This window comes from Bos indicus x Bos taurus, chromosome 22, assembly GCF_003369695.1.
Source record: "Bos indicus x Bos taurus breed Angus x Brahman F1 hybrid chromosome 22, Bos_hybrid_MaternalHap_v2.0, whole genome shotgun sequence".
In the NCBI taxonomy this organism is placed as follows: Eukaryota; Metazoa; Chordata; class Mammalia; order Artiodactyla; family Bovidae; genus Bos; species Bos indicus x Bos taurus.
The window spans coordinates 12716719-12743050 of NC_040097.1; the positions used below are offsets into that span (position 1 = coordinate 12716719).

Sequence of the window (26332 nt, forward strand, 5' to 3'; positions counted from 1 at the left end):
CTCCCACCAGCCTCTCTTCTACCCTCCTATAAAGACTTACTCAGAAAACACCCTGTATAAGTCGAGCTGGGAAAAGAATATTTTCCATATCTGGTTTGCTCCCTCTTAGCAAGTTAAAATGAACTCATTCTCTGCTTCGTCCTGGCTTCCAGAAAGCTCGAAGCAAAGCTTCCCATTGCTGCAGCTTCCCCTTCTGAATCAGTGTCTCTGATTCAACTCTCCTCCTCTTGGCTCTTCTCTCCTGTTCATTCTCATATATATACACATACACATATATATATATTCTGTTTTATTCTCTTTATGTACCTTTTATTTGTAAGCCTTGTGTCATTTTGGAAGAAGTAGGTGAAATAATTATAAACATTTTGAAAGTACGCTTTGCCTGTGCAGGAATCCAGTGGGATGTTTGGGGTGTCTAACCCTAGGCCTAGACAGAAGCCCCTCAATGGCCCAGGCCCCTGGGAACAGACCTTGCGCCCCTCCCGGGACTAGGGCCTCAACCCTGTCTCCCTGGTCTTCCGCTGCCACCTTCTCTGCCAAGGCAGTGAGAAGACAGGCTTGTTTCCGAGCACAGGTGTGAACGCCAAATTGTATCCTGCAAATTCTATTGCAAAAGGGCCCACAGGTGGCTGAGAATGTCGGGAGCTGGCCTGTAATGAACTTCCGCCCAGGTCAGCCTTTTATTCTTTTCATGGGCCCTGTGTCACCAAAAAGCAGAATGAAACCTGTTCCCCAGAGTGTTCTCTGGCTCCAGGGCCCCAGCAAGAGCAACATTTTAACGGTTCCAATCACTCTAAATCATAGTTTCCCTACCTGTAAAGAGAAGGGATAGGACTGAACGCTATCTGTGGGCCTTACTGGCCACAGGCCTTTGAGTGGCTGACGGTGGATGATTCTAATGGTACACGACACTACGTGTCTAGGACACGACCTTGATGCTTGGGGGTTTGGCCAGATGAAACCAGAGATGCTCACTCCCTGGGCTCACACCACCTCTCTTTATTTTATTGAGTGCAAATACCTCTCCCTACAATGTTCCAGGACCCAGAGTGGCCCTGTGGTCACTGGGTGGCAGCCATCGGCACACAGGGCGGCGGCAGGGGGTGGTGGGTGTAGCTCCTTCCAGAATTACAGCTCCACAGACCAGCAGGAAATCTCTTTGCCTGGGGGGCTCTCTTGGTAATCCAGCTTGAGCTCTCTGGGATGGACAGACAGACAGATGGTCAGCATGTGTCAGGTGTGGTAGGAAGAAAGGGAGACAGCTGGGGATAGGAATGTGCAGGGTGGAGGGTCTCGGGGCCTCTGAGACTTCCCTCCAGCACAGGTCACCCAAGGGGACCCAGTGATGTGTGGTCCCTAGGGTCCAGGAATTCAGGGAGAGTTTCCCAGTGACCTCTGGGCTAATGTGTTTCCTGTGGGTCTGAGTTGACCATCCTTTGTGGGGTAACTGACAGCTGGGTCAGACTTGTCTGACCTGATACCTGACTGTCTGGTTCCTGGGGAGGGACAGAGGAGTGGGGGTCCCAGAGCCTAGCTCCCAGCCCCCACCCATGGCTGGGCTCAGTGGAGAGTTGTACTGAGTCACCTGGTGGCAGAGTAGTCACGTCCCTGGACCTTCAGTGTTCGCTTGCTGTCATCTGCCGTGTCCAGGGGCCCCCAGAGCACGTCCTGGTAAAACTGGCCTGAGATACAAAGGGTGGGTCAGAGAAGGAAAAAGACAGAGGGAGGCTGGGAAACACGCCCTCTCGAGGAGAGGGCACTTCCTGTTCACAGGCAGAGGCGGCTTCTGAGGGTTTCCCAAGCCTGGGCCACGTACCAAGGGTCCCACTGACATGGCTGGAGAAGCGGTCAGTGTTCTGCAGGAGAAGCCGGAGCCCCTTTCCAGGGCCGTCCCAGAACAGCAGGCCGATGGTCACTCTGTCTGGTCTGCTGAGCAACAGGAGCCCCTCCTTGTCCATGGTCACCTTGAGGCTGTGGGCAAAGCTGTGTCCTGAGCATCCTGGAGATGCCCACCGGGGACCTGGGGTGGCCACGGGTGGGGGCTGCCCTTCTGTCCTCAGAATCTCCTAGCTTGGCCTTCCAGGCGAGGGCCCTCGGTCTTGTGGGCTTCGGTTTCCTCAGTCACCTGGGAACCTGGGACCAATGCTAACTCACTGACACCTGTTATCCTGGCATTATGTATAACATAAAATAATGGTTCCTCTCCCTCTGGCTTTCTTAGATTGATTTCTCCCAAAGTAGTTTTATGTGACTTAGGGGTTCATGAATACATTTCCTCTGTCCCTTTTGATCTTATGGCCAGTGCCACTTTCTTCTGATGATTAGTGTTTAATTGTGTGTTTTAAGATCTAGAAGGGCAAGTCCCTCTGGAATGACTTCCTTTTTTACTTAGAATAATCTCTGGAGTTATTACTGTTTTTGTTTTCGCAGGAACGTTACATGTTGAATAAACCCGTGCTGTGACTCTGAGGTTATTTTCAATGGAATCTCCCTAAACTTACACTGTCTTGTTAACACAGTTCAATGTAAAAGCTATGGTCTATTTTTCTTTATGTGGATCTTCTGAGCTTATGAAAGTATGTGAATGTTCAAGCACCACGACTGATAGGAATCCTTTATTCCATCTTCTAGTGTGTTTGTCCAAGGCACAGAAATGCTATTGATCTTTCTGTATCTACCAGATAACAGGAGACTTTAAGACCTTTTATGAAACTGGGAGCTTTTAAAGGGGAGCCCCTCAGATTCCTGAGGTCTGTACTCACTTACCAAGTGGGAACCAGTTTCTCTGGAGGGGCTGACTGAGAGGGAGTGGACAAGGCTCTCTGTACTCAGCATGGGCAGGGAGTCCAGAGGACACTGCTTGAAGAGGGCCTGGGTCCTTGGACTCTCTCCCCCCAGCTCATGACTCCCAGAGCTGGACACAGCTCTGCTGGGCTCCACAGAGAGGTAGCCCCACAAGAAGAAGTTGCAATCCACCTCTGCTACCCTCTAGCTGCCTGGTATTGATGTCAGAGGGACTTGTCTCCTTGTCAGAGCTCCAAGGCTAAGAGTGACATTCCTAACCTCCCCTGGTGGACAGTGCCGTCCAGACTCTAATCATCATGGTTACCTTATCATGTAGACAGCACACCTTCCTGTGTGCCCAGTGGGCACTGCACCATCTATGGGCAAAGTGCTCTCTGACCACATGCTCTCATGAGACTGGAGCCTCAGCCCTCCGGCTGAGGGCTCAGACGATTAGCCCTAGTTAGGGATGAGGGGGTAGAACACCCTGCCTATGGTCACTCAGGGTTAGCGGCAGAGCAGCTCCAAACCATGCTGTCCCCTGGACCCAACAGTGACCCGGGTTAGGTGTGAGCACAGCCAGGTCCCCAGGTCAACCCCTGTCACCCTCCAGAGCTGGAGGGGGACGTGAAGGACTCTCACATCGCTGCCCCTCCTGTGGGTGCGGCTCACTGCAGAGCACTCGTGCCCAGCCCATAAAAGTGGAAAGTGGCCACTGCCTAATGCTCACCCGGGCATCACCGAGTACAGCGTTTCCTTCCACTTGTATGCAGAGTTTCTTCGGTTTCGAGTCATAACCACGTGCTCAGGGGACGCATGGATCTGCACCTGGGGGTTCTCGAAGGTCACCTCAATCCACGAGAAGCGGGCCTTCGCTGTCTCAAAGTGGCCAGTCACCTCAACCCCTGAGAGGGCCAGGAGCAGAGAGGTCAAAGCTGTGGCTCCAGCTGGGCGTTGGCCTGAACAGGAGGTTCCCCCCGCCCCTCCCCGGCTACAACCCCCAGGGCTGCTCTTCACCCACTCACCTGCTGGTTCCCTTCCCCACCTCCCCTCATGCTGTAGGCCTGCTTCCCACCATCTTTCCACTCATCCCTTGGGTACCCCTGGCTTTGGAGGGGCCCCCCAGTCTTCAGTGACGGCCACCTTCAGATGACCAGATCAGCTCCACCTTCTGGGGACTTGAGGGCAGGTCTGGCCAGTGTACCTCCCTCCTCCACACCTTTTCCAGCTCCACTGGCCTCCCTCAGGGCTCTGTGCTTCTGCCTACCCCGTTCTCGGCCTCACGGACCCCCACTTCTCCGCCAAGGCCCCGTCACCCCCATACAACCCCATGCAGCCCTATGTCCTGGCCCTCGGACAGCTCGTCTCCTCTCCTGGGTTCATCTCCACTACATTTTGGGTGCTGACTACAGGCTGTGCCCAGGTGTCTCCTCACCCTGAAGTATGGCAGTATCTAGGGGCAAGCCCACCTCTGCTCACGTTGGGGTGTAGGTCATTCAGGCCCACATAAGTGGTGCCCAGCGAGAGGTCATGGGGCAGATGTATGAGCGCAAGTGTTGGAGCTCAGGCAGCGCCTGCCTGGGACGCCGCCTGCCTGGGAGTCTGTGGGTAGGTGTCCCAGTTTCTGAGGTAGGAAGCTGGGGGGTGCGCTGTGACCAGATTTCTCTGGGTGGATAACGGGGTATGTGCCTCTCACCTTGGTCAGGGTCCGAGAGCAGGTTCACTAGCTCCTGAGGGCGTCGGAGGTCCACACAGAGCCGGTCCACGCTCTGCCCAGGCAGTGGCAGGATGACAGAAGGAGCCTGGACGGGAGCTGAGACAGCAGGTGTGTTCTGGGAGTAGGTAAAGTTGGCTAGGGGCGAGGATGGGGAGGGAGGCTGAGACGGGGTGGCACTTACCGAAGGGTAGGGCTGTCGGGGTTGTTCCTGAAATAAAAAAAAAGTCTCCGTTTAGGCAGTCTTTTCCTGGGGAGGGGCAGGGTTAAGGAATGGAAAAGCCAATGGATGTTCAGGGTTCCCTCTCCATCAAGAAACCTATGTTATGGGTTCATACAGCTCCCCGGACCCTCCCCTTCCAGGTCTCTCTGCCATAGTGCCAGACTCTACTGCAGCCTGGGGGCACCTTTGATTCTGAAATCCGTGTCGTGAGATGCTCCACCAGGACCTGAGGTAGGTGACGGTGCAGAAGCAGGCGCGAGTGCTAGAACAGAAAGGGAGAAGGCAGTCAGGATTCGAAGCAAACGGCAAGCCCTCCAGCCGTCACTCCTACCTGCCACCCACCAAGCTCCAACTCCACGAACCCTGCCACAAACACACACTCAGTCTAGAACTACCTTTGCAAAGAGATTTTTCCAACCAGAAGAGCATGCTGTCAGGGAAAAAACTGAGGAGATGGGGTCCAGCCTGGCCCTGCAGCTGTGTCTGAGTCTAGGTTTGGAGATCAGAAAACAGCTCAAGGGACTACTCTTGGCTTTGGGAATGGAGGAAACCTTCCTTTTCTAGAATGTTCCATCTCTAGTGAGCCAGCCTCCAGAGTGTAACAAATTCAATTCAGTAAAAATAAAGGACATGCTATTTAATGTCATGTGCTGTGCTGTGCTAGTCACTTAGTGGCATCCGACTCTTTGTGACCCTCTGGACTGTAGCCCGCCAGGCTCCTCTGTCCATGGGGATTCTCCAGGCAAGAATACTGGAGTGGGGTGCCATGCCTTCCTCAAGGGCATCTTCCCAACTCAGGGATTAAACCCAGGTCTCCCGCATTGCAGGTGGATTCTTTGCCATCTGGGCCACTAGGGAAACCCAAGATTACTGGAGTGAGTAGTCTATCCCTTCTCCAGGGGATCTTCCCAACCCAGGAATCAAACCGGGGTCTCCTGCATTGCAGGCAGATTTTTTTACCAGCTGAGCTACCTGGGAAGCCCAATTAATGTCATACCTTACAGCAAACCTCCCTGGTCTCTGCTTAGCCCTGGGCTTGGTGATTTATTTCATCCAACACTATGGGCAGGTTCATCTTGAGGAAACTTGGCCCTCAGAGGGTCAGAAAGTGGCTTACGTGACATCAGCTCTGGTAGCACCAATCTCGAGGTCATACGGTGGAATGGAGAAGCAGCAGCAGGAGGTCCAGGTGGTCCGAATAATGGAGTGCCGTTTAACAATTTCAAACCTCCACCTTTGGCAAAGTTCACACAAGCAGTGTTTTCTCAAGCAGAGTCATGGGTCCCCACAGCCTAGGCGCTGGGACTAACCCCAGAAGAGGGACATGGAGGGGGCAGGTGGGTCCCCTCCCCTCCCCTATCACTCTGGGTTGGAACAAAGGGCCCTTCTCGAACTTCTCCCTGCTGGAATATTGGCCCTCCTTCCCCGCTCTGGTAGTGCCCCTCAAACTATCTTTTCCTCTCCAGCCTCTTCTTTTAGAAAAGACAAAGACAGGGTCTGCACTGCTGCCTCCTAATCAGACACAACTGGATTTGAGTCCCAGCCCTGCTACTGGCTAGGCGAGTCTAGTAAGTCACTCCCCTTATCCACAGCCAGGGCAGAGCCCAGCCTGTAGCCAGGGTAAAGGTTCTGTCAGTATCCCCTTCCTCTACCCTCTCCTCTTTTGCTACCTGGTTTCCTGGATGTTCTGTCCCCCACAGAATGACCAAACCTCATGGGCCCTGGAAATCAGAGAAACTTGAGTTTGCTTCTTGAATGCATGTTTCTGGGACCCCCAGTGTCTCTGTGTCTCTAGGGCCTGAGTGACAGCCAATATCTGAATGAACAGGTAACTGAGTGCACCAGCGTGCTTGGGCAGACGACACCCCTCCTGAGGAGGGCTGGGTGGGAGAGGCGCTGGCTAGTCGCCATATGGTCGCCGAACCATAGGCCCTGTGTCAACCAAGAGTCACCAGGGCCAGCCTTAGAGGGCATTAGGCTCTTACCTAAGTAGACTCTGCTGCCTCTGCTTTCTGAATAAGACAAAAAGAGGGAGAAAGAGAGACACACCATCAGGGTGGTTTGGATACATCTGAAGTATTTCTATTTAACTTTGTTTCCCAACCCCAGCGCTATACAGGGTACAGTGAACGTGCGGCGGCGGGGGGTGGGGGGCGGGAGGGGGTCAGGAGGCCCAGCCTCAGTTTCCTCATCAATGAAATAGGGATGAGTTTTCTGGGAGTCTTGGTTGGGACGTTGGGGAGGGGCTGGGGAGAATGCTGGGTCAGAACTCTGCTGCCACACCCACCATCCTCCACAGGCTTCTCAGCAACCTGAGACTGTTCTTGACCTTCAGGTTTGGTGATCACCATGGACGTGAGGGGGGTGACAAAGCTGTAGCTGAGTGACAAGCTCAGTGCGCGGGCCTCAAGAGCCTGCTTCTCAGCATCTAACGCAGAGACCCTGCAGGTAGAGGAGGCCAGTGGCTCAGCAAGCCCCCAGGTGCCCAGAGTCTCCCTCCCTCCCAGACCCTTCTGGGGTTACCACCACCTCAAGTCTCCCTGCCCAGGAGATGCCTGTGCCAGCTGTGCCAGCCCTGCCAGTGAAGAGCCTGGGGAGATGCTGAGGCCGTGGATGGCCACCCCAGTGGGCCCTGGAGGATGCCTTCACCCACATTTGCTCGAGCAGTTGCTGGATGGTCAGGTATGCCCAGAGTCTCTCCATGAAGCTGTGGAAGATGTACTTGGGGCTCCGGAACATCTCCTCCTGCTCGGCCACATGGGACATCATCATATAGGTGATGTTCTCCCTGTGCTGTAAAGAGGGGCCCAGGGAGGGCAGGAGCAGTGAGGGCGTGATGCCAGCACCTGGCCTGGTGCTGCCCAGCCCGCCACAAGAAACCTGGTTGGGGTGGCGTTGGTTGCAAGTAGAGCAGAGGGTACGGAGGATGCTTAGGGGTGTGAGAGGCTCAGTCCTGGAGCCTCCAAGGATGATAAGGAGGTGGAGAAAACATGGAGAAGACTATTCCAGGTGCAAAACAATGGGCGCAGAACCAGGAGCTGCCTGAATTTTTTGCCCTCTCCACACATACAGCTATTTTTTCTGTTTTTGGCTGTGCCACGTGGCATGTGAGATCTTAGTTCCTCGACCAGGGATTGAATCCAGGCCCTTGGTAGTGACAGCATGGAGTCCTAACCACTAGACTGCCAGGGAAGTCCCTTGGATGAATTTTAAATAGACTAACACTCTTGCCCCAAGCAACAAGACCTGTGAAACCTTAGGTCTGGTGTTCGAGCTATTTTTCACAACACGTTAACTACATAACTACTAAAAGAAAGACATGTTTGTTTGTGAACTACACTAAGTCACCTTGGGTTCTGCACTTTAAGAACTCCTGGACTCCAGGACAATATGAGCAGCTGACACACAGGGAGTGTTTACACAGGGCAAAACCTTAATCTCCAACGCAGCCTTATGAGGTGGGTGAGGTTGACTTATTTTCATGGCTACAAAGCAGGAAACTGAGGCACAGCGAGGTTTAGTGCCATGCTCCAGGTCTCAACTCTGCGAGGTGCCAGAGCTGGGTGTGAAGCTGGGCAGGCTCGCCATAGGATGTGCTCTGCCTATCCCGACACTTGGCTACTTCTGAGACAAGGCCCTGGGCACCCCCATGCCCACTTGCCTTGCCCACCTGCTCTTCTCCCCACACATGCTGACTGCCTGCCACAAAATCATGAAATATTCCTCTGTCCTTCCAACATCTGACCTCTTCCACCTTCCACTTACCCCTCAGTCTCAGCTGAGCCTCCCTCAGAAGCCCTCCCTGATCCCCAGGCCAAGCTGGGGCTTCCAGCGCTGCTTCCCTGACTCCCCAAGTTTACCCAGCCCGCAGCTCCTTGCTCGTGTGACAATGTACCCGTGCTCTCTCTCTCATGAGGGCAGTACCCCCAGGGCCTGGAGAGCTGCTGTGGTTCTCTTTGTGGAATGAGAGGCAGGGAAGGCTGTGCAGGGACAGGACACCACCTGGTGGGCTGGGCTCTTGACCTGGCAGTAGCGGGACCTGCGGCAAAGTGGCTGCTCTGCCTGGAGGTCAGACTGCTAATCTGTGAAATGGGAGCAGCCCTCCCTGCCTGACTGCTTGGGTGAGGACAGGAGGGGATGTCAAGCAGCTGGTGCCCTCAGGAGCAACAGCAGCAGCTGTACTGGTTGACCGTTACGTGCCTACCACGTGCCAGCGCTGCGCAGGCGCCCTCATAAAATTACATCATCTTGATAATCTCCACGGGGAGCCAACACGGTGGGGCTGCGTCACCCACAGATGGCAGAGGGCACTCTGTAACTTGCTCAAGGTCAATGGGCTGGAGCCTGGCAGGGCTGGGGTTTGAGGCCAGCCCCTCTGACTGCCCGCCCCAGCTGCCCTTCCCCTCCAGAATGGCCAGCCACACTTACCAGCTGCCCCCGGATTTGGGCTAAGAGCACGTCAGGGCTCTGCTCCCGGAGCTTCCCAGCCACTACCAACTCGGAGCCCTTGAAGAACACCCGGAAGGTGTCCTGCGTGACCGACTCCACAGCATTGCTCGGGTACTCAAAGGCCACTGACGTCATCAGTGGGTTGGCCACCTCCTGGTAGAAGTCCTGCAGGGCAGGGAGGGTTTCATGAGGGCCGGGCTGGGGTCTGCCCACCTGGCTGTGCCATCCCTTGCTCACACAGCCCAGTCAGGGTGTGTGGGCACCTGCAGCTGCAGGGCGGAGTCTGAGTCCTCATAGATGCGCCGGGCCAGGCCGCCGTTCTCTAGTGCCATCTTCTCCAGGAAGGCGTAGCTGACATCGAAGCCAAAGCCCAGGCAGAAGAGACTATGCTGGCCATTTATAGCTTTCCGCACGTTCTTCTGGATGTTCGAAGGGTTGGTCTCCCCTGGACCCAGTGGTTTCGGAAAGGGGTGAGAAAACGGTGATTGGCTCAATGGATATTTCTGGAATCTCAGAGCCAAAGAGGCCTAAAAGACCCTTCTCCCTGCCCCAGGTTCCACAGCACGCCAGGCTGAAACCCAGCTTCTCCTTCTGGGCAGTGCACCAGGGGGGTGCTGGCAGTGCCTCACCTACAGTGGGGTCGCCATCAGTGAGGAGGATGATGAGGGTGATGCTCCCTTCAGGCAGCAGCTCCTCCTGGTTGGCTTTCTCCAGCAGCTGCACGGCCATCAGCATCGCATCATTTATATTGGTCCCTGTGGGGCACACACCCTCAGCGGGGCTCCCAGCAGGGCGCCCCAGAAGTGTCCACCACGCAGGGCGCCCCAGAAGTGTCCACCACGCAGGGCTGCACAAGCACTCACCTCCCTGGGCCTGGATGCCAGTGGCGTAGCTCTTGGCCTCATTCACGTTCTCAGTCGAGGCTGGCACTAGCAAAGGTTTCCACGTGGTTGCTTCCGAACTGAAGCTGATGAGGTCGAACTGGTCATGGGGACTGAGGTCATCCAGGATCTTGATGAGGGCTTCCCGGGTCTGGGTCAGGGCAAGGGGACACAAGGTGGGTGTCTCAGTGGGGCCTCCCTGGTGGCTCCTGTGCCCTTAGACTGCACCTTAAGGCTCACAGCTGGAATGAGGACGTGGGGCATGTTCTAGCGGCAAGACCAACCTCAATCCACGGGAGCCCCCTACCTAGGAAGAGGGAGGGCACGTCTGGTTGGCCTGCTGGACCAGAGCTGATGGTGTTAGACGTCTGCGAGTTTTCAGAACTCCTGCCTGGCCCACGGGACCTACCTGCTTTATTTTCCTGCCCATCATGGAGCCGCTCTTGTCGATGACAAAGATCACATTCTTGGGTATTGTGGACAGGCTATCAGGGGCAAAGTAGTGCACAAAGTAGCCATTCTCAATCTGTGACCAGAGTGAGACACAGCCAGGTGTAAGAGCTGCAGCTCTGCCCCCAACCAGCCTCCTCACCCCCAACCCTGAGGTTCTGCTGCACTCTTTATTCCAGCTCCTTCCGGCCCTATTCCACCATGAGCCTCCCCAGATTCTCGCCATATTGCTTGGCTTGATCCAGTGCCTCCCTTACAAAGGCTTCCCTGCTTAGACCTGGCTCGCCAGAACTCTACCCTTACTTTACCTATTTAATTATTTGAAGCAGCTTATACTAAAAGGTTCAGACATAGTATACCTGAGATCCATCAAAGAAGTGAAGACTCCAAAAACAAGGCCCATCAAAAAGGTAAAAGGGAAGCACAATGTGGCCAGAAACTTATGTGAAAGAAGCTACTGCGATTGAGCATAAAAGTGAACTGTGAGCCTCCTGGCAGCCAGGGCAACAAGGGAAACCCCACCCAATATCTCTTCAGCAGAGATGAACTTTTCTCCCCCTCTGGAAGGGAACAGTTTCAGCGACAACACAACCAAACTGCCTGTGTTCTCTCTGTGCAATACCTGGGGCACACTGATAACCAGGGTGGTTATTCTGTCTTTTCTTCAAGAACACCCAGGCTCAGGTCCTTGAGGGTGAATGGACTTTTTGGTGGCTCAGCTCTTGCCTGGAGCCCATATACCTGAATGGAACCCCCGGAAAGGGGCCGGTCCACATCGTAGCGGACAATGAAGCTGCCATCTAGGACCGTGTCCTGCTTCTCCGGATACTTTTGTTGCTGTGACAGTGTTGGCTTGAATCGGACGTGAGCCTGGAAAAATGACCTGGCTGAAGTTGGAAGGAGCAGCAAGGTGGTATTAACAACACCCCTCATCCCTATCTGAAGAAAGAATTCCAGGAGGCAGTCTTGGGTCAAGTTTCAGGAGACTTTCTCTCAGGCTGAGCTGTCGGCCAGATGACCTCCATATAGGGGAGCGGGTGTGAGTGAATCTCCTGCTCCCGTCTTTGTGCAAGCAGAGGCTGGGCCCAGGATGTGTGCGGTCCAGCCAGCCCCTCCTCCCTACCTGGTCTGGGGACCCTCACATAAGTCTTCTCTCCTGAGCTCAGGGTTCAAACCAGGACCCACCATCCATCCCTGGGCCTTGCCCTCCCTGTCTGCCAAATGACAGCATGGACATAGGAACCTCACAAGTCCCTGAAGCTCAGAGATTCTGATCAGTGGTTCCGTTCTCTGGAAGTCTAGTCTCAAGACAGGCCCCTGGGAACCCTCACCCGCAGACCCTAGCAGGCCCACCTTGGTCTTGTTCTGTGAGGTGGTGAGGGCCTCTGCCAGTTTACTGGTCATGAAGGTGCTCTCTGTCTCCAGAAAGCTGATGCCCTGAGGCTCAAAGATGTGAATGTCCATCTAGAAGCAAGAAGTGGGTTACTGGGTCTGCTGGGAGCCAGGGCTGGCCCTCACAGGGTAGAGGGGGAAGCTGGGTCCGCCCTCGGCAGAGTGAGGTCATCAAGGAAGCCTTCTAGGAGAAAGTGGTGCCATGTACCTGCAGGTGTTTGACCAGCTGCTGGGGCCGGACTTTCAGCAGCAGCTCGTACGCTCCCAGATGACGGGCCAGCAGCTCTTCATACACCAGCTCGAAGGTGACCTTGGCAGCAGGAGCCACACTAACGGACACCTGGAACTGCTCTGTCTTTCTCCCGGTGGCCCTGGGGGAAGAGGGCATCGGATGTGCCCCTCAGACTTGGGGTCGGGGTGGGTATGGCCCTTGGAGGGGGAGCAACGCTCAACAGCTGAAGGCGGGGGCAGCCTTGACCCCACCCCCAGAGGGATCATCCCCCCGCTTGGACTCACCTGACAAGGCCAGCACTCTCGCCCCTGGCCACAGCTGCACTGTACTGCTGCTGCGCTGCAGCCTTCTCCTTGATGTTACCTGGGTAGGTCACACCATCGATGACCCTGGGGCAGGAGGGAGTGAGTTGTGAGAGCCTGGCGGGTGAGGCCCACTGCAATCCCACCTTCTCTGGGACTTTCCATGCCCAGAGTGACTCCTATCTTTACCTGAGCCCACGCGTCTCTTACACACCTACTGCGGACACAGCTCTGTTTGGGGCCCTGGGGTGCTCGGGGCTCAGCAGACCTCCATCTACCCTGAGCTATGCGCTGTGTTGGCTGACATGCCTTTTCCTGAACTACTGGGATGAAGGAGGAGGCAGGGCTGAGCAAGCACCTGGCCTCTCTCCTCCCTTCCTGTATGGCTCCACGTTCCAGTTGCCCCTTCCACCCTACAGACTGTCTCCAGAGGAACCAATCAGCCACCAGCAAGAGCTCTGAGCCTCATTTCACTCAGCCTTGTGTCCAGCTGGGTGGGGCAGGCTGAGGAGGGAGATGCTGGCTCCCAGGCCAGTGGAGACACAGGGCTGAAGGCTCTGACCCCTCTCTCCACGGCTGCCCCTTTTCACCAACAAAGGACAGGCCACACTGAAGAGAGGCTGGCTCCTGGGAAAGGTTTTGGATGACTAGGGGATGGGGCTCCTTGATGGGTAGAAACAATCCTAGTGGCCATTTGAGGGATAGAGAGAGAAGCGGCAGGCAAACATAAGTCTGCTCCATCCGGGGGGTGGTGTGAAAGTGTAAGAGTCTCCAGGTGGGAGGGGACAGCCAGGATGTCGGGACCAGTGTCCCTCCTCCGCACCTTCCTGGTCACAATTTAACCCTGGGCTACAGTGGGGCTGGTGCTGGGCTGCAGGGCTCCTCCTTCCAGATGCCCAAATGGGGCTCCTAGCCAGGTTGGGGAGCAAGGCACCCTGCCCTGCCCCCTGCTTCCCTATCTCATGCAGCCACAGGAGCTGGGCCCAGAAAGGGGTGCATGTCCTGGGCCTTCAGAAGATGAAATGGGCCTGGAACCTTGCAGCTTGCCAGCCACAGCACCCACATGGGAAGTGGGGTGCAGCCTGTGAAGCTTACACTGCAAGTTGGGCCGCATAGGCCTGCTCCTGGTTAGGAAAAGAAGGGCTGATGGAGGGGGCTGGGCAGAGAGCTAAGGAACCAACCATAAGGACCCTGCCCCCATCGCAGGTGTTCAGAGGTCCCAGGGTGCAACGGGGACTCTGCCTGAGACGCTAGCTCTCTGCCCCGCCCATCACTCTCCCTGAGTTTCTAGGATCAGCCCCTCTCTGGCCTGTTCTTAATCACTGCCTCTCCTGCAGGGCCAGAGACAGAGAGTTCTCTGGCATTTAGCAAACATTGCAAAACTCAGTTGGGAAGGGTGGGGGAGGAAAGTAGAGGACAAAGTGACGATCATCACCAGCTTACAGAGTCACCAGCTTACGGAAACCCCAGGGGCCTCTCAACACAGCTTCTGGCTCAGAGAAGAACCATCCTTTGCAGTATCCCACTATGGGGCAGCTGGACCAGCCTGGGTCAGAACTTCTGTGACAAGGAAGTGATCGCCCTCCCTGAGGCATTGCTTCATTGTAGGGGCTTAAGAAGTTAAGAAGTTTTCTGTGTTCTGGGTTGGAATCTGCCTTTTGGTGATTCCCTTCTGTCTGGGCTTGGCCTCAGGATGCCCTAAGTCTATACTTCTCAAAGGCAAAGACATAAAGAGGCTGTGGTTCTCCATCTGGCACCTGGGAAGAATTCAGGGAAAACAGATGGATGAATAGATGGAGAGACAGAAGGCGGGAGGGACCAACTGAGGGAGGGATGAAGGGAGAGAGGGATAGATGGAGGAAAAGAGGTAGGAATGGGTAGAGGGGTGGAATGAGGAAGGTAGAATGGGAAGGAGGAAGGGATAAAAGGATGGAGGCAAGGAAGGGTCTCTGAGAATGCATGAAGTTCCTGGAAGCCTCTGGCCTCTGTATTGCCTACAGGTGGAACACACACACCTCAGGCTTATATCCTGGCACATCTCATATCAGGAAGAGAACACAGGGGCCATGGCGTCAGACTGCTGGGTTGGGGAGGGGAGACCAGGAAGAGTGCAGGAGGGCACCTACATGGAGAAGTTGGTGATGAACGCTTTCTTGGGCAGCTCCATCTGGAAGGTGGCCTCCCGCACGGCATCAGCCTTGTTGACCACCCGGCTGGTGATGACTGTGTGGGCGAATCGGGAGGAGACCTTAGAGTCCACAGTGAGGCTGTAGATGTCAATGTCATTCTGGACCTGTGAAGGAGGAAAGGGTGGGACTGTTTAATGCTCTTCAAGAGTGGGTCTTGACCTTGGTCCCACACCAAGCCCTGGCCCACAACCCCAACCGAGCCTCAGACCAAGAAGAATCACATGCAGCATTGTGAACTTTGATCTCAAATCAGAGGCCGCTGTGTGTTTCATTCCCCACCCAATAGTGCAGAGACCCTACTGGGCAGGGACCGGTCTGTCTTGTCTAGTGGGGGCCACAGTGCTCCTTGGAGAAAAAGCAGGCAAGGGGTTGGGGGTGGAGCCTGAGCCCCACTGTGTCTGGGAGGGACTTATCCTTGAGGCAGAGTTGAGTGGCAGCAGCTTCCGTGCCATCTTAGCCCTGCCCAGTAGAAGGGCAGTGCCCAAGTCCGGTGACTGGGAAAACAGTGCCCACCAGCCTCCTCGCAGGGGCCTGCGGGAGCTGGGAGACTTGGAGGTAGGGAAGGTCCATCTCTAAGGCTGAGCATCTTCTGCTCTGTCCTTTTCTCCACAGCCATGGGGCTGCCCTTGTTGCTCCATCCATCCCATGGGGCACTCCCCCAAGCATGTGTATTTTGCCCCAGGTGTGCGGTCTCCAAAGAAGGGTATGTGTACACAGGCAGAGCCTACACGGCTTTTGCCTGCTTGCACATGGCATACTTGTGTTCAGCACAGAGGTGCATGGCAGGCTGAGTGCCTTGTTTACACGTGAGTGAGTGTCTGCCTGGTGCCAGACCCTGTACTCAGCACTTCGTAATACTAAAGGTTTCCTCTTCACCACAAACCTCTGAATAGTTCTATTACTGTAACCTTGTTCTGCTACTGTTCTACAGAGGAGGAGAAAGAGACACAGAAAGCATCAATAACTTCCGCGAGGTCAGGCTGACAGGAGGGGTAAGCTGGGCTCCTGAGGCGCATTCTTACCCACCCTTCTAGGGCAACTTGCTAGGCTGTAGTTCCTCCCTGGGAACTGGGAAATAACAGGATCACCCCTCCCAGGAAATGGGGGATTCTCCATAGACCCCTTAGGGCAGCACCCCTTCTCTGTACACACACTGACCCATGCTCACACAGACCAAGACTCTCCTCGCCTTCACTCATTTGCCCCATTCACTAGGGTGCACACACACAGGCCCCCACAGATGTTACCTTTTGGGCCTTGCTGGTCTGGAGGACAGCCAGCGAGAGCAGGACCAGCACGATGCTGTGGATGCGGCCCGGGGCTGGGGTCTTCATTCTGGCTCTGGCCGGTCGCTTCTGAATGTGAGACGGCGAAGTGCGGAATTAGTAACTTGCTCGCCGCCCCGCCCCTGCGGGGGCAGGTTCTGGGAAACTGGGATCTGCAAAGCCAAACACCACAGGGACCTCAAGATAAGCAGGCAAGCTGCAAATGTCCTGTGGACCTTGGCTGGGGATGGGAACCCAGGAGCAGGCTTGGGTGGGAGTTGAGTACGGGCGCCCCTTCTGAAAGGTCCAGAATCTAAGCAAGGCACCACCACCCCTCATACCAGTAATCCCACCAAAAAGCTCCCCAGGGCTGGGGGGCACAGCAGTGAACTGGCCGGCTCTCCGTTAGCCCAGCCTTAGAGGAGAGGCATGGCTGGGAAGAGGAGGGCCAAAGTATGGTTTCTGGGAAGCAGGGGGCCTGGAAATCAGGTCAGTGTGACTGGTCACTGGGACCCAAGGGCACGAAGCAGCCCTCGGGGCACCTGAGTGGAGCAAGATCTGCTGGGGCTAAGGCGGGGTGGATACGCCTTACTTAGGGGAGGAGTGGGGCTAGGCCAAGGGGCCCCCCTTCTCTCTGCTGGGGGGGTGCCCAGGATGCTGTTCAGGCCCCATTATTCTAGCCAGGTATCTTGGTGCAGTTCCAGCAAGGCCTCCAAAACAAGATCTGCACTTGGCAATACAAACCGAGTCACCAAGATGCCCCGCGTTGTGGCCCAGAGATCAGGCTGTGGGGAGTTTCCTGAGAGGGAAGCATGGAGTTCCTGAGGGGGCGATTCAGGGTGGTGGCGTGTGTGCTCAAGTGGCCTATGTGGAGGTCAGTTGTGCCAAGGGAGCCCGTGAATCACTCCTAGTGAGGAAGGGCAGAACACCGATCTGTCAGCAAGCCACCGCCAAGGCAGTGTTGTTGTCATGGGCCCAGGCCACAGGAGGACGGCTGGAGGGCCTGCGGTAGGATTAAGGATGGCTTTTTTCAATTTTTCTGTAATAAAGTTGAAAGACTGTTTTCGTAACAGCAATAAAGCAAATAAATATTAGGGGGTGGGGACACAGCTGGTGCTTGTCTCCCTGTGGATCTGGGAGAGCTCAGTTCCTGAGTCTCGGGCCACATATGGGCTAAAGATGCTTCAGAAAAGTGGCCAGGTGCCAGACCCTGGGTCGGAGAAGGAGGGCTCAGTGACATTCTCCTGGGGATAGGGGTTGAGGGAGGGTGCCATCTTCAGGTCCCACTTGGGAGAGTCACAGGGCAGGAAGGGGTCTCCTCCATTAGCCCTGCCTCTGTCAATGCCAGCAGCACCTGCCCCGAGGGAAGGGAGCTGGGTCTGTGGCTACAAGTAAACACTCCCTTTCTTTACATGACTTCAGCTGAACCTCTGTGCACATCTGCACCACCCGCCCCTTGGCTCTGGATGTGATCGGAATGACACGGGAGAACATAGCCTTTCAGCAATCTTTGAGAAGGGCCTCCCCAAGGGGCCCAGTGGGCAGGCCCAGGCCTGGCCCCCACAGAAGGTCTGCTCCCTCGGGCCCAGTCTGAAAAAGCTATATAAGGAGGCAGGGCTGGCTGGGAACATGCGAAAGGCTTTGTGCAGCCCGCTCCACCTGCTTAGGGGATGGGCGAGACTTCCTTGCAGACATCGGCCCCAAGCCAGGCACTGTAAGCCCAGGCCCTGCCCGACTAGCCTGGACTGTCTGGGGTCTTGCTGTCACAGCTGGACAGGCCTCTCTAGTGCCCTGAATCCGACAGCTCCAGGTGCTCAGGGACATTTGAGGCCTGAAGCGGGAAGAATCACACAAGACCTGAGACCCTGGTGTTCCGTGACTCAGGCAGAGCCATGGGAGTGGTGAGGGGGAGGCTTACTCAGCTGGGGTGAGGGGACAGTGGCTCAGGGAGTGGTCGGCCACTGGCCGGAGAGGAGCCTCCACCTGGTTGTGTCTTTGAGGGGATGCGAGGTGGCAGTGGGCAATGTGACCAAGGGGGAGGGAGATTCGAGAACCCTGAGTTCCACCGAATCTTTGGGTCCCTGGAGGCATCGCGATGGCTTCTGTGAAGAGTGGGGACAGGGTGAGCCCCAGGCCCCTACCTGCTTCACTCTGAGCACTGTGACCATGGCCTGCTCTACACAATAGGGCCCCTTGTCACATACTAGGAGAAACTGCGACTCAGAAAAGGAGAGACGGTTTGAAGTCACATAGGTCAGCACCAGGTCTCCACACCCAAGGCTCTCTGTGGCATGTGGCGGTGGGCATAACAGCACCTGCATTATCCTCTGGGACTTTCCCAGAAGTCGAGACGGGTGGAAAATGTGCCCCACACCCGCCCTGCCCTCCCCTCCCCTCCCTGGCATTTAGTGGCCATGGCCAGTGACCAACCAACACCCTTCAAATGCTGGGGCCACTTGGGCATTCTCTTTATTGGTGTTTCCCAGGTGTGAGTACAGAGTCCCTGGGCTGAGGGGCCAGGGCTGTGGGGCAGGGGTGGCATTTCCCAAGGCGGCAGGTGAGAAGGTGTGTTCTGGCATAAAAAAAGAGTTCTTGGGAAAAAAAAAACAAAACATTTCTTGGGAAAAGTTCCTGTGTCCCAGTGGTGCCTGTGGTGAGGGATGGGGTGGCATGCACTTCTCAGCCAAAGACACTCTTGGCGGGTCCAGCTTTGGGCTTCTCAAACACGGTCTCAGCGCCAGTCCGGGCACGGCTGAACACCGATGGGGCGGTAGAACCAGCTTGCTCTGCGGGAAGGATGGGGAGGAGGTGGGTCAGGGGCAGGCCTGGCTTCCTAGAGAGGAGAGGCCCCCACTGTGGTAAGCACCACCTCGAGCCCACAAGCTCTGAACTCTTAGAACAAGGACTCGTGGGACCCTCCCGCCCCCAACCCATCCTCCTTCCCACAGACACACATCTGCATCCAGGCCCCCATTGTCCTGAGAACACTCACCACACTCCCGCATGACCTGGTAGGTCTTGGACTTGATTTCCTGGTTCTTGGTCAGGTTCCCTCGGGCCCCCTTCAGGTCCTCCTCCTTCACGGGGGGCCGCTTCTTCTTGATGGGGGCTTCCTGAGCGCCAGCCTCGGGGAGCCCAAGCCTCATCTTACAACCTGAGGCCTTGAGGCTGAGGGCCCTTTCCCGCCACCACGCCTTGGCCCAGACCCCTCTTCCCTGCTCACTTAACTCCAGTCAATTCAAGGCATCACTTCTCTTCCAAGAAGCCTTCCTGACTGCATGTCACACACCCCCTACCCCAAGTCTCCATCCTTTCCCCAAAGACCAGGAGCTCTGGGGCCGTGGCTGTCACAGTCTCATACCATCTGTCTGCCTGACCTCCCTGAGCCCTGGCGTTCCAGGGGAGGCAGAGCCTCCTGTGTTTATGCCCTGAGCTCAGCTCAAGACACAGCTGCCAGAGTTGACAGCGTCTATCTCCCCCACCCCACCCCCGCCCTTGGCACCAGCAGGCCCTGAGCTGGGCCCTCCTACCTGGGACATGGTGGGTGCTGTGGGGAGCTGCTCCCTGGCAGGCAGTGGCTGTGGAAGAGATTTAAGCAGCGCCCAGCCCTCTGGGGCTTATATAGTCCGCTTGCCTGTCCCGGGAAGTCACTCCCCCTCCTCTGACAGCTCCCCGATGATTCAGATCCACGCAGCCGCTGGCTTCAGAGTTTATTCTTGGAGATGATAGGGGCTTCTGAGCACTTCTGCCTGGGGGGCTGCAGTCCTGGCGACAGTAGACAGCTGGGGAGACCCCGTACCCTCGGGGACAGCTGCTCTCTTGTGGGAGGGAGGCGCTGGGCCTGGCAGCAACTTGTGTTTACGAATGCAGGTCGTGTAACATACATGTGGCTGTCCGAGCTGTCTATCTGCGATAGTCCATCCCAGCGTGGGGGTGTCCCCGAGGAAAGGGAGGGCCCTGGGCCAGGGTGGACAACTCTGAGCTTGTTTTTCTCTCTACCCTCTCCCTGGATTCCACAGGAAAGAGACTTTCCAGCTCCACATGGCAGCAGGGAGGAGGCTTCCTGAATCTGCCGCTGGGGAGCATGTGCTCACGGCCAGCTTGCTGAGCCATCACACATGGGGCCTGCACCTGGCTCCCAGGTGGAGAAATTGCAGCCAAGGGAAGCCTGGGAGCTGCCCCATCAACAGTTTTGCTGATGCCCCCATTCTCTGTCCAGCTCCCAGTGCAACTTTATTAGGAGAGGGATAAAGGAAGGGGAAAAGTGCCCAGGAAGGGCTGGGAAGAAACCATGAGGCGAGCTGGAGGAAACAGCACAGAGCCTCTGACTGAGATGAGGTCACTGAAGGGCAACTGGCCCAAGGATATTTAGGTTATGAGAGGGTGGGCAACAGTGAAGCCCACTCCAGTCATAGACAGACGGACAGGGACCCTGAAGGTCACTTAACTCTCCTCTGCTAGTTTCAAACACCCAATCCTTGAAGGGGAGACCCCCAGGGCACATGGCAGGGCTCTGGGCCTGGGGTGAGGGCAGGAGTGAATGTGATGTGGATGGGCACTCAGGGTCTGTCCTGTTGGGTCAAACATACCCAGGCTCCTTGTCAGTTTGTGATAGAGCACATTTTTATCCTTGAAGGCTCCAAGCAGACGGAACCAACCAGGCACTGACGTTTGGCTACCTGGAACGCCATTCCATTGCTGTCAGATCTCATCCCACCCTAATTCCCCCTGCCTGGTTTTGGCTCTGGGAGGCCAACGCGAGCCCTGCCAGGTTCCATCTGAGACGAGTGCTGACATGAGGAATGCCTTCAGACAGTTGCCGGCACGAATCCAGGACTCCAAACAGGGACCAAGAGGCACTGAGGACAGGCCTGGCCTGTGCTGCCAGCTCCCGGTGCTTCAGCTCTGCCTCCACAGCCAGCGCTGCCCAGGGAGGCACCTGCCTTCCAGCCCTGCAGCCTCAGGAACAAGGATGTGGGATGTTCACGCCTTACACCCCATCTCTAAGGCACCACACACTCCTGGTCGGGGGGAGACAGAGGAGCTTTCACTCGCATTAGCAGGAAAGACGAAACGGCGTGAGCGTGTTTGTTTTTTTCCCCTCGGCAGGTTTTGGCTCCCACGTCCGCCATGAGGAGAGGTCAGATTCATTCTCACCCTGTTTTCTGGGAAGAACTTTCTAACTCACTCGGGACATTTTCTTGACCCCACTAAGCTGTTTCAGCTCCACAGAACACACAACCAACAACCAACCACAAGAGTGATAGCTTCTTTTTTTAGAAACTGTAATAAGATGTCAAACTTTATTGTAAACCATTTTACAGTGTAAGTACATCATCTTCCCTTTCACTTCAAAAATGTGTTTCTGTGACTCATAACACCACAAATTGAACCACCTCCACTGGGAGGCCATGGTTTGCTCACATAGGTCTGACTCCTAACAAACTTCATGAAAAGAGAAACCAAATTAAAACAACCCACCCACCCCCTCAGGAGCTCAAAGGCCCTCCCCCAAGCAAAGCTCCTTGGAGCTACCAATGTTTTGCAGGGTAAAACAGACAGCTCTCTGCTCCTCGCTGGAAGTGTGCGACACTTCTAAAGGCCAGCCTTGCACCCTCCAGGGTGGCTGCTCTGGCTGATGGTAAGTTCCCAGAGTCATCAATGTTCACCTGGCTGCAAAACGGCCAGTGGATTGCCGTCTGGAGGGCAGAGTGAGATGCTGACACCTGCTGCTCCCTCCAGGCTCCTGGGGCAGCCTTCAGTCGGGGACTCTGGGCTGCAGCCTCTAGGCCCACGCTGCCGAGGGGAAGAAACAATTTGAATTTGAACCTTTACATATATTCCCTTTACAGGCATGGTCAACATTAACCCATGACTCCTTGTTGCCAGGAAGAGGCACAATTTAAAGCTTGAGGCTGGAGGCCACCAGCGTGCCTGAAGGCTAATTAGTGGGACTTCACATGGTAGGCCTTTGGACTGAACAGACCAAGAAGCCACTGTTGCCGGGGATCTCATCAACATTCCTCCTTGCTACTGACAACATCCACTGGCAGCCAAAGGGAAAATGGGCAATGGTGGTCTCCTTCATTCAGACGGTAGATGTGACAATTCTACTTCATCAGGTTACTTCCATCAGTTACAAGAAACTTGTTCCTGGCCTTGCCTTACAAGTTTCTATGAAAGGTGGCATGGGGTCCACCTTTGTCTGAGATCCAAATTCAGACAAACCAGATGGACAGCGCACAACATCCAGCTGGTGTTCTGTGGCTTCTCAAACATGACAACGCTTGCCTTAGGGCAGGTGAAGGGCTGCACCTCATAAGGCACCTTGGAGCAGTTGGAGAGAAAGCTTACCCCAGGGAGGGAGGCCAGCCGGGAATTAAGTCCTGGCCATGGCCCACCGTACCTACTATCTCGGGACAGTGCACCACAGAAAAGAACTCAGTAACCACAGGAGGCACTCCTGGGGGATACAAACTGTGCGTGTGAGTGTGCACAGAGGGTAAGGCCAAGCATGCCAACGATGCCCTGTATAACTAGACTCTGGTCAATGTCCATGCCCTAGGTAGCCAGCTACCACACAACTGCCACTCAGAGACTAAACTCCTTTGAAAATCAGGATACAGGGAGAAACCACCACTTGCGCACTACCTCTTAGTCCCCAAAACCTACTGCCCAGCAGGCACTGGGATAAGCAGATCATCTGGGATCTGTATAACCCAGTCTCTATCCTTCACAGCCTGTGTGTCTCCTGCCCACTGTTGCTAGTTTGGAAACATCAGGATCTGAAGACTGAAAGAAAAGCTCAGATTCTGGGCTCAGTGAGGTGCAGGAAACAGCTGTGACCACAGGTTATTAAAAACGAAAGGCAACGGGAGGACAAAGTAAGGCGAGTCAGCGATGCCTACCACCTACCAGGACCAGAGTCGGGCCTGGTCTTCCCAGTGCAGAGCTGCCCACTAACATAGCTGAAGGTTGGAGAGGGAAGAGCATGGGATGAGAATAGGGTGAAGGGAGAGTGGAGATGGGCTGCAATCTCACCTTCCTCTCCTGTGGCCACTGGCACCCACCCAAGCAGAATCGCCACCCATGGCAGTTCAGGTCCAGGTTCCTCTGGCCCTCCTGCTTCTGGACTCTTAGAGAATGACAGCTGAGAAGTCCTCTCCAAAGTTTGTGCCCTTACGACCCACACAGGTGGGACTGCAGGAGGCAGAGGATAGACCCAGGATGCCTGGTTTAACACTGTGGCTCACACGTCACAATTCAGACCCAACCTGCTTGAGTGAAACACATTGTTATGTAGGTCTAAAAGGAAGGTTCTGGGTGGTGTGGGCTCCCTGCACTGATCTCACTTCCAGCTCGCAACTTCGCCATGAAGTTCTCTATTCCTAAACTTTCAGGCCAACCCTGGGCTGGGACAAAACACCGGGCTGCTTTGCCTTGCTGCTCCCACAGCAGGCAAGTACCTGGGTCAGCCCACTCCACTGCCGGGCAGCAGACTCCCAAAGCCACGGGGCCTATGCTCATTCTGAGGAGTGGGGGCCACAAGTTTAGAAAGAAGCACTTCGTCCTGCCTGTGGATGCAGACAGCGAGCTCACTCACCTCCACCTGCCCCGCCCCATGCCCAGCCACCCTGATGCTCTGGAGGATGTAAACAACAGGATCTCATGGTCAGACAGGCGTTCTCTAGACTGCTGCATAAGACGAGTAGAGCAACACTAAGCTGACAGGCACGGGGTAGCCTGAGAGGATGCTCCCAGAGGTGGGTCCAGAGTCTGGCTCTGAAGTTTGCACCATGGGAGGCGGGGAGGCCAAGACTGGGCTTTAAACTTCAGATGTGGAGGTTCTGAAGAGATGCAGGGGACAAACAGGAGTGGCCTTGGAGTCTCAATTTCTCTGGACACAATATCCTCTTATGCTCCCTTTTCAGTCACATTTCACCAAGACTCTAACTTGCCAGCTGAAGTAAGTGCCAAGTGCTACTGGGCTCTGGGCAGAGCCCTTCCTGTTTCACCCTCACAGGCCCTGGATCCACATTTGGACCAGCTGCCTCCTGCTCAGGCCTGACCTCTGCAGAACCACTGACTGGGTTTGCTGATTTCAGATAAGGACCCACCTCCCTTCCTACTGGAATTATTTACCGCATCGGATCGCAGATTACCTAACGATATTCCAAATAAAAAAACTCTCAACTTTTTCCTCCCATCAGTTCACGTCCCATGAAAGGCAAACAAACCCATTTCTTTGGGGGTAAAAAAGAGCTTTTAAATACAATAGTATGAAAATATAACTTAAACATATAAAAGTCAACAGCATACGGAAGACTTAAAAATCTATGTTTTGCCCATTAGTCCCATAGGAAATAAACACATACTCAAAAAACGTTAACACTGTGACAGCTCATAAAACCAGCCATAGAAATCAATAGTTACAAAAGCCATTTCGAGTAAGAAAGCGTCACAGCTCCAACTTGGTCAATGAGTAACTCAGCCCCCAAACATTTTCCGTCTTCACACTCCCCGCTGAAGCCCTGACGAGAAGCTCCACCCACGGTCCACGTGCAGGTAAGTCCTCAGCCTCAAGGCCACACGGCAAGACGCGGGACAGGGCTTCCGGGTCCCTCGCAACACCACCGGGACGACAACACAAACAGAACGCCTCGCTTGCATATTTGGTCAGTGTTTGTAGTGCAACTGAGAGGGGACCTCCAGCTGCCACGTGGAGCCGGCGGCCCCCCTCCCCGGGTCACAGTATCTGGGAGCGGCCGAGGCCGCGGGAGGAGCGGAGGTAGAAGAGGGGCAGAGAGAGGAGGGGAGGGAAGACGCGGCCGAGCGACCCTCGGCTGACCGGTGGCCGGCCGCGGGACCCCACCCGATCCTGGCTTGGGAATGCATCATACAGGCAGCCCGAAGCGGTGCTTCTTTTTCTTCGCAGGCTTCAGGGGCGTCAGTCTCCGGAGGTCCTCCTCCACGTCCGACTCCTCCATCTCGTCATCGGCTGAGATCAGGATCTGAGTGGTGGATAGGCATGGCCCTGAGTCACCGCCAGCGATGCCCTCTTCACCTGGCCACCCTGGACCCCCGTCTAGAACTCCAACCTGGCCAGGAGGCCTCAAGTGTCAAGTTGATTAACAGAGGGAGATGGGGAGGTCCCCCTTTACAGAGTGAGACGAGCTGTCCCTCGCCCGACCTTGTTTACACCACGTGCACCCCCACAGGTGCTAACACCAGTGCTGAGTGGACATGCCTCGCTGCTCCTGCTTCTCCATACAACCTCCGGCTGGGACCGAACCACCATCAGAGCAAACTTTGCATTAGGTCACACTGGCCAAAAAAGCCCAGTGTTGGCAATATGGAGTCCCAGGTCCTTGAAATTGGTTCAAATATAGCACAAGAGTACTGAAAAGTCCCTTTTGGAAAGGAAAACACCTGTGGGGCACACACAGCAGGGCCATTTCAGAGTGGCTGCTATGAGCCAACCTCACAAATTTCTGAAGACAAACAGGAGCCCTCTGCTCTTCTGAGCCCCTAGAACAACACAGCCACACAGCTAGGGCACCTGGAGCAGACAACATTCACTGCCCACCTGCCTGGCTGCTCAGGACTCAGAGCATCGGGGAAGGATGGGGACAGCCCAGGCCAAGATGGAGAGGCCCAGAGCACAGCTGCACAGGGGAAGCTTATCCTCCTCCAGGGCAGGGTGCTCTCACTACCCTCCCTGCAGGGCTTCCTGCCCCCAGTCCTGGTCCCCTGATCGAACACTCTCTCTGGCTCCCTATAACCTGTACAAACGCATGCCCATTCCTTGCTCTGGATCACAAACCACCTAGCCAGTTAGCTCAGATCTTGGCCTATAACCCACTTCCTGTCATGCTATCCTACCCTCCGGAATACATGCTACTCTGGCCACAGTGAATTTCACATTATTACCCAAACACCAAACCACAGGACCATGACGCCTCAGGAGCAGCTGCTTCTGCCTAAACGCTGTTTGTCCTTCACAACATTCACCATGTTCTTACAACCCGACAGGCTGGCCTCATCAAGATTTGAGGGGATGCCTAGAGAAGAGGCGACTTCCCTGGTGGCTCAGATGATAAAGCGTCTGTCTACAATGTGGGAGACCTGGGTTCGATCCCTGGGTTGGGAAGTTCCCTGGAGAAGGAAATGGCAACCCACTCCAGTACTCTTGCCTAGAAAATCCCATGGATGGAGGAGCCTAGTGTCCATGGGGTCACAAAGAATCAGACACGACTGAGCGACTTCACTTTCAGCTAGAGAAGAGGCAGGCTTCCCCGATGTCTTCCACCTAGGTGGTTTTCAAAGCACTCTCCAGGATGCCCCAAGGGGCTAAACCAACTGTTTCAAGTTCTCACAGGGTTTTGTCAAAGCCTCAATCTCAAAATGGGCTTCCTTTGTGGCTCAGCTGGTAAAGAATCTGCCTGCAATGC

At 55.3% G+C, this 26332-nt stretch overlaps 3 protein-coding genes across 6 annotated transcripts in view; all 3 read right to left on the minus strand.

The window, feature by feature from the left end:
* Window positions 1-975: 975 nt before the first annotated feature.
* ITIH4 (inter-alpha-trypsin inhibitor heavy chain family member 4) lies at window positions 976-16252 on the minus strand. 3 transcript variants are annotated; one of them, XM_027523220.1, is made up of 24 exons: window positions 16223-16252; window positions 15864-16054; window positions 14554-14720; window positions 12410-12514; window positions 12102-12264; window positions 11855-11965; window positions 11243-11371; window positions 10461-10577; window positions 10034-10202; window positions 9800-9925; window positions 9434-9615; window positions 9150-9335; window positions 7375-7514; window positions 7009-7163; window positions 6707-6733; window positions 6392-6442; window positions 5839-5955; window positions 4906-4983; window positions 4683-4709; window positions 4481-4597; window positions 3515-3689; window positions 1817-1971; window positions 1586-1682; window positions 979-1198 (listed from the first exon to the last, which is right to left on the minus strand). In XM_027523220.1, exons 2-24 carry the CDS (start codon window positions 15948-15950, stop codon window positions 1129-1131), a joined length of 2751 nt encoding a protein of 916 aa, XP_027379021.1. In that variant the 5' UTR covers window positions 15951-16054; window positions 16223-16252; the 3' UTR covers window positions 979-1128. The 3 variants fall into 3 exon arrangements, with proteins under 3 accessions (XP_027379020.1, XP_027379022.1, XP_027379021.1); XM_027523219.1 differs by lacking the exon at window positions 16223-16252 and having other exon boundaries at window positions 976-1198; window positions 15864-16053; XM_027523221.1 differs by lacking the exons at window positions 6392-6442; window positions 16223-16252 and having other exon boundaries at window positions 976-1198; window positions 15864-15987.
* A 2073-nt stretch (window positions 16253-18325) lies between these two features.
* MUSTN1 (musculoskeletal, embryonic nuclear protein 1) lies at window positions 18326-20209 on the minus strand. 2 transcript variants are annotated; one of them, XM_027523231.1, is made up of 3 exons: window positions 19412-20209; window positions 18874-19006; window positions 18326-18667 (listed from the first exon to the last, which is right to left on the minus strand). In XM_027523231.1, the coding sequence occupies exons 1-3, from the start codon at window positions 19418-19420 to the stop codon at window positions 18561-18563; spliced, it is 249 nt and encodes an 82-aa protein (XP_027379032.1). In that variant the 5' UTR covers window positions 19421-20209; the 3' UTR covers window positions 18326-18560. The 2 variants fall into 2 exon arrangements, with proteins under 2 accessions (XP_027379032.1, XP_027379031.1); XM_027523230.1 differs by lacking the exon at window positions 19412-20209 and having other exon boundaries at window positions 18874-19307.
* A 925-nt stretch (window positions 20210-21134) lies between these two features.
* STIMATE (STIM activating enhancer) overlaps window positions 21135-26332 on the minus strand; it is a 54253-nt gene continuing 49055 nt past the window's right edge. The window contains exon 8 of the mRNA XM_027523228.1: window positions 21135-24892. Within this exon, the coding sequence (XP_027379029.1) occupies window positions 24776-24892 (117 nt within the window). The 3' untranslated portion in view covers window positions 21135-24775. The remainder of the gene's footprint in view (window positions 24893-26332) is intronic.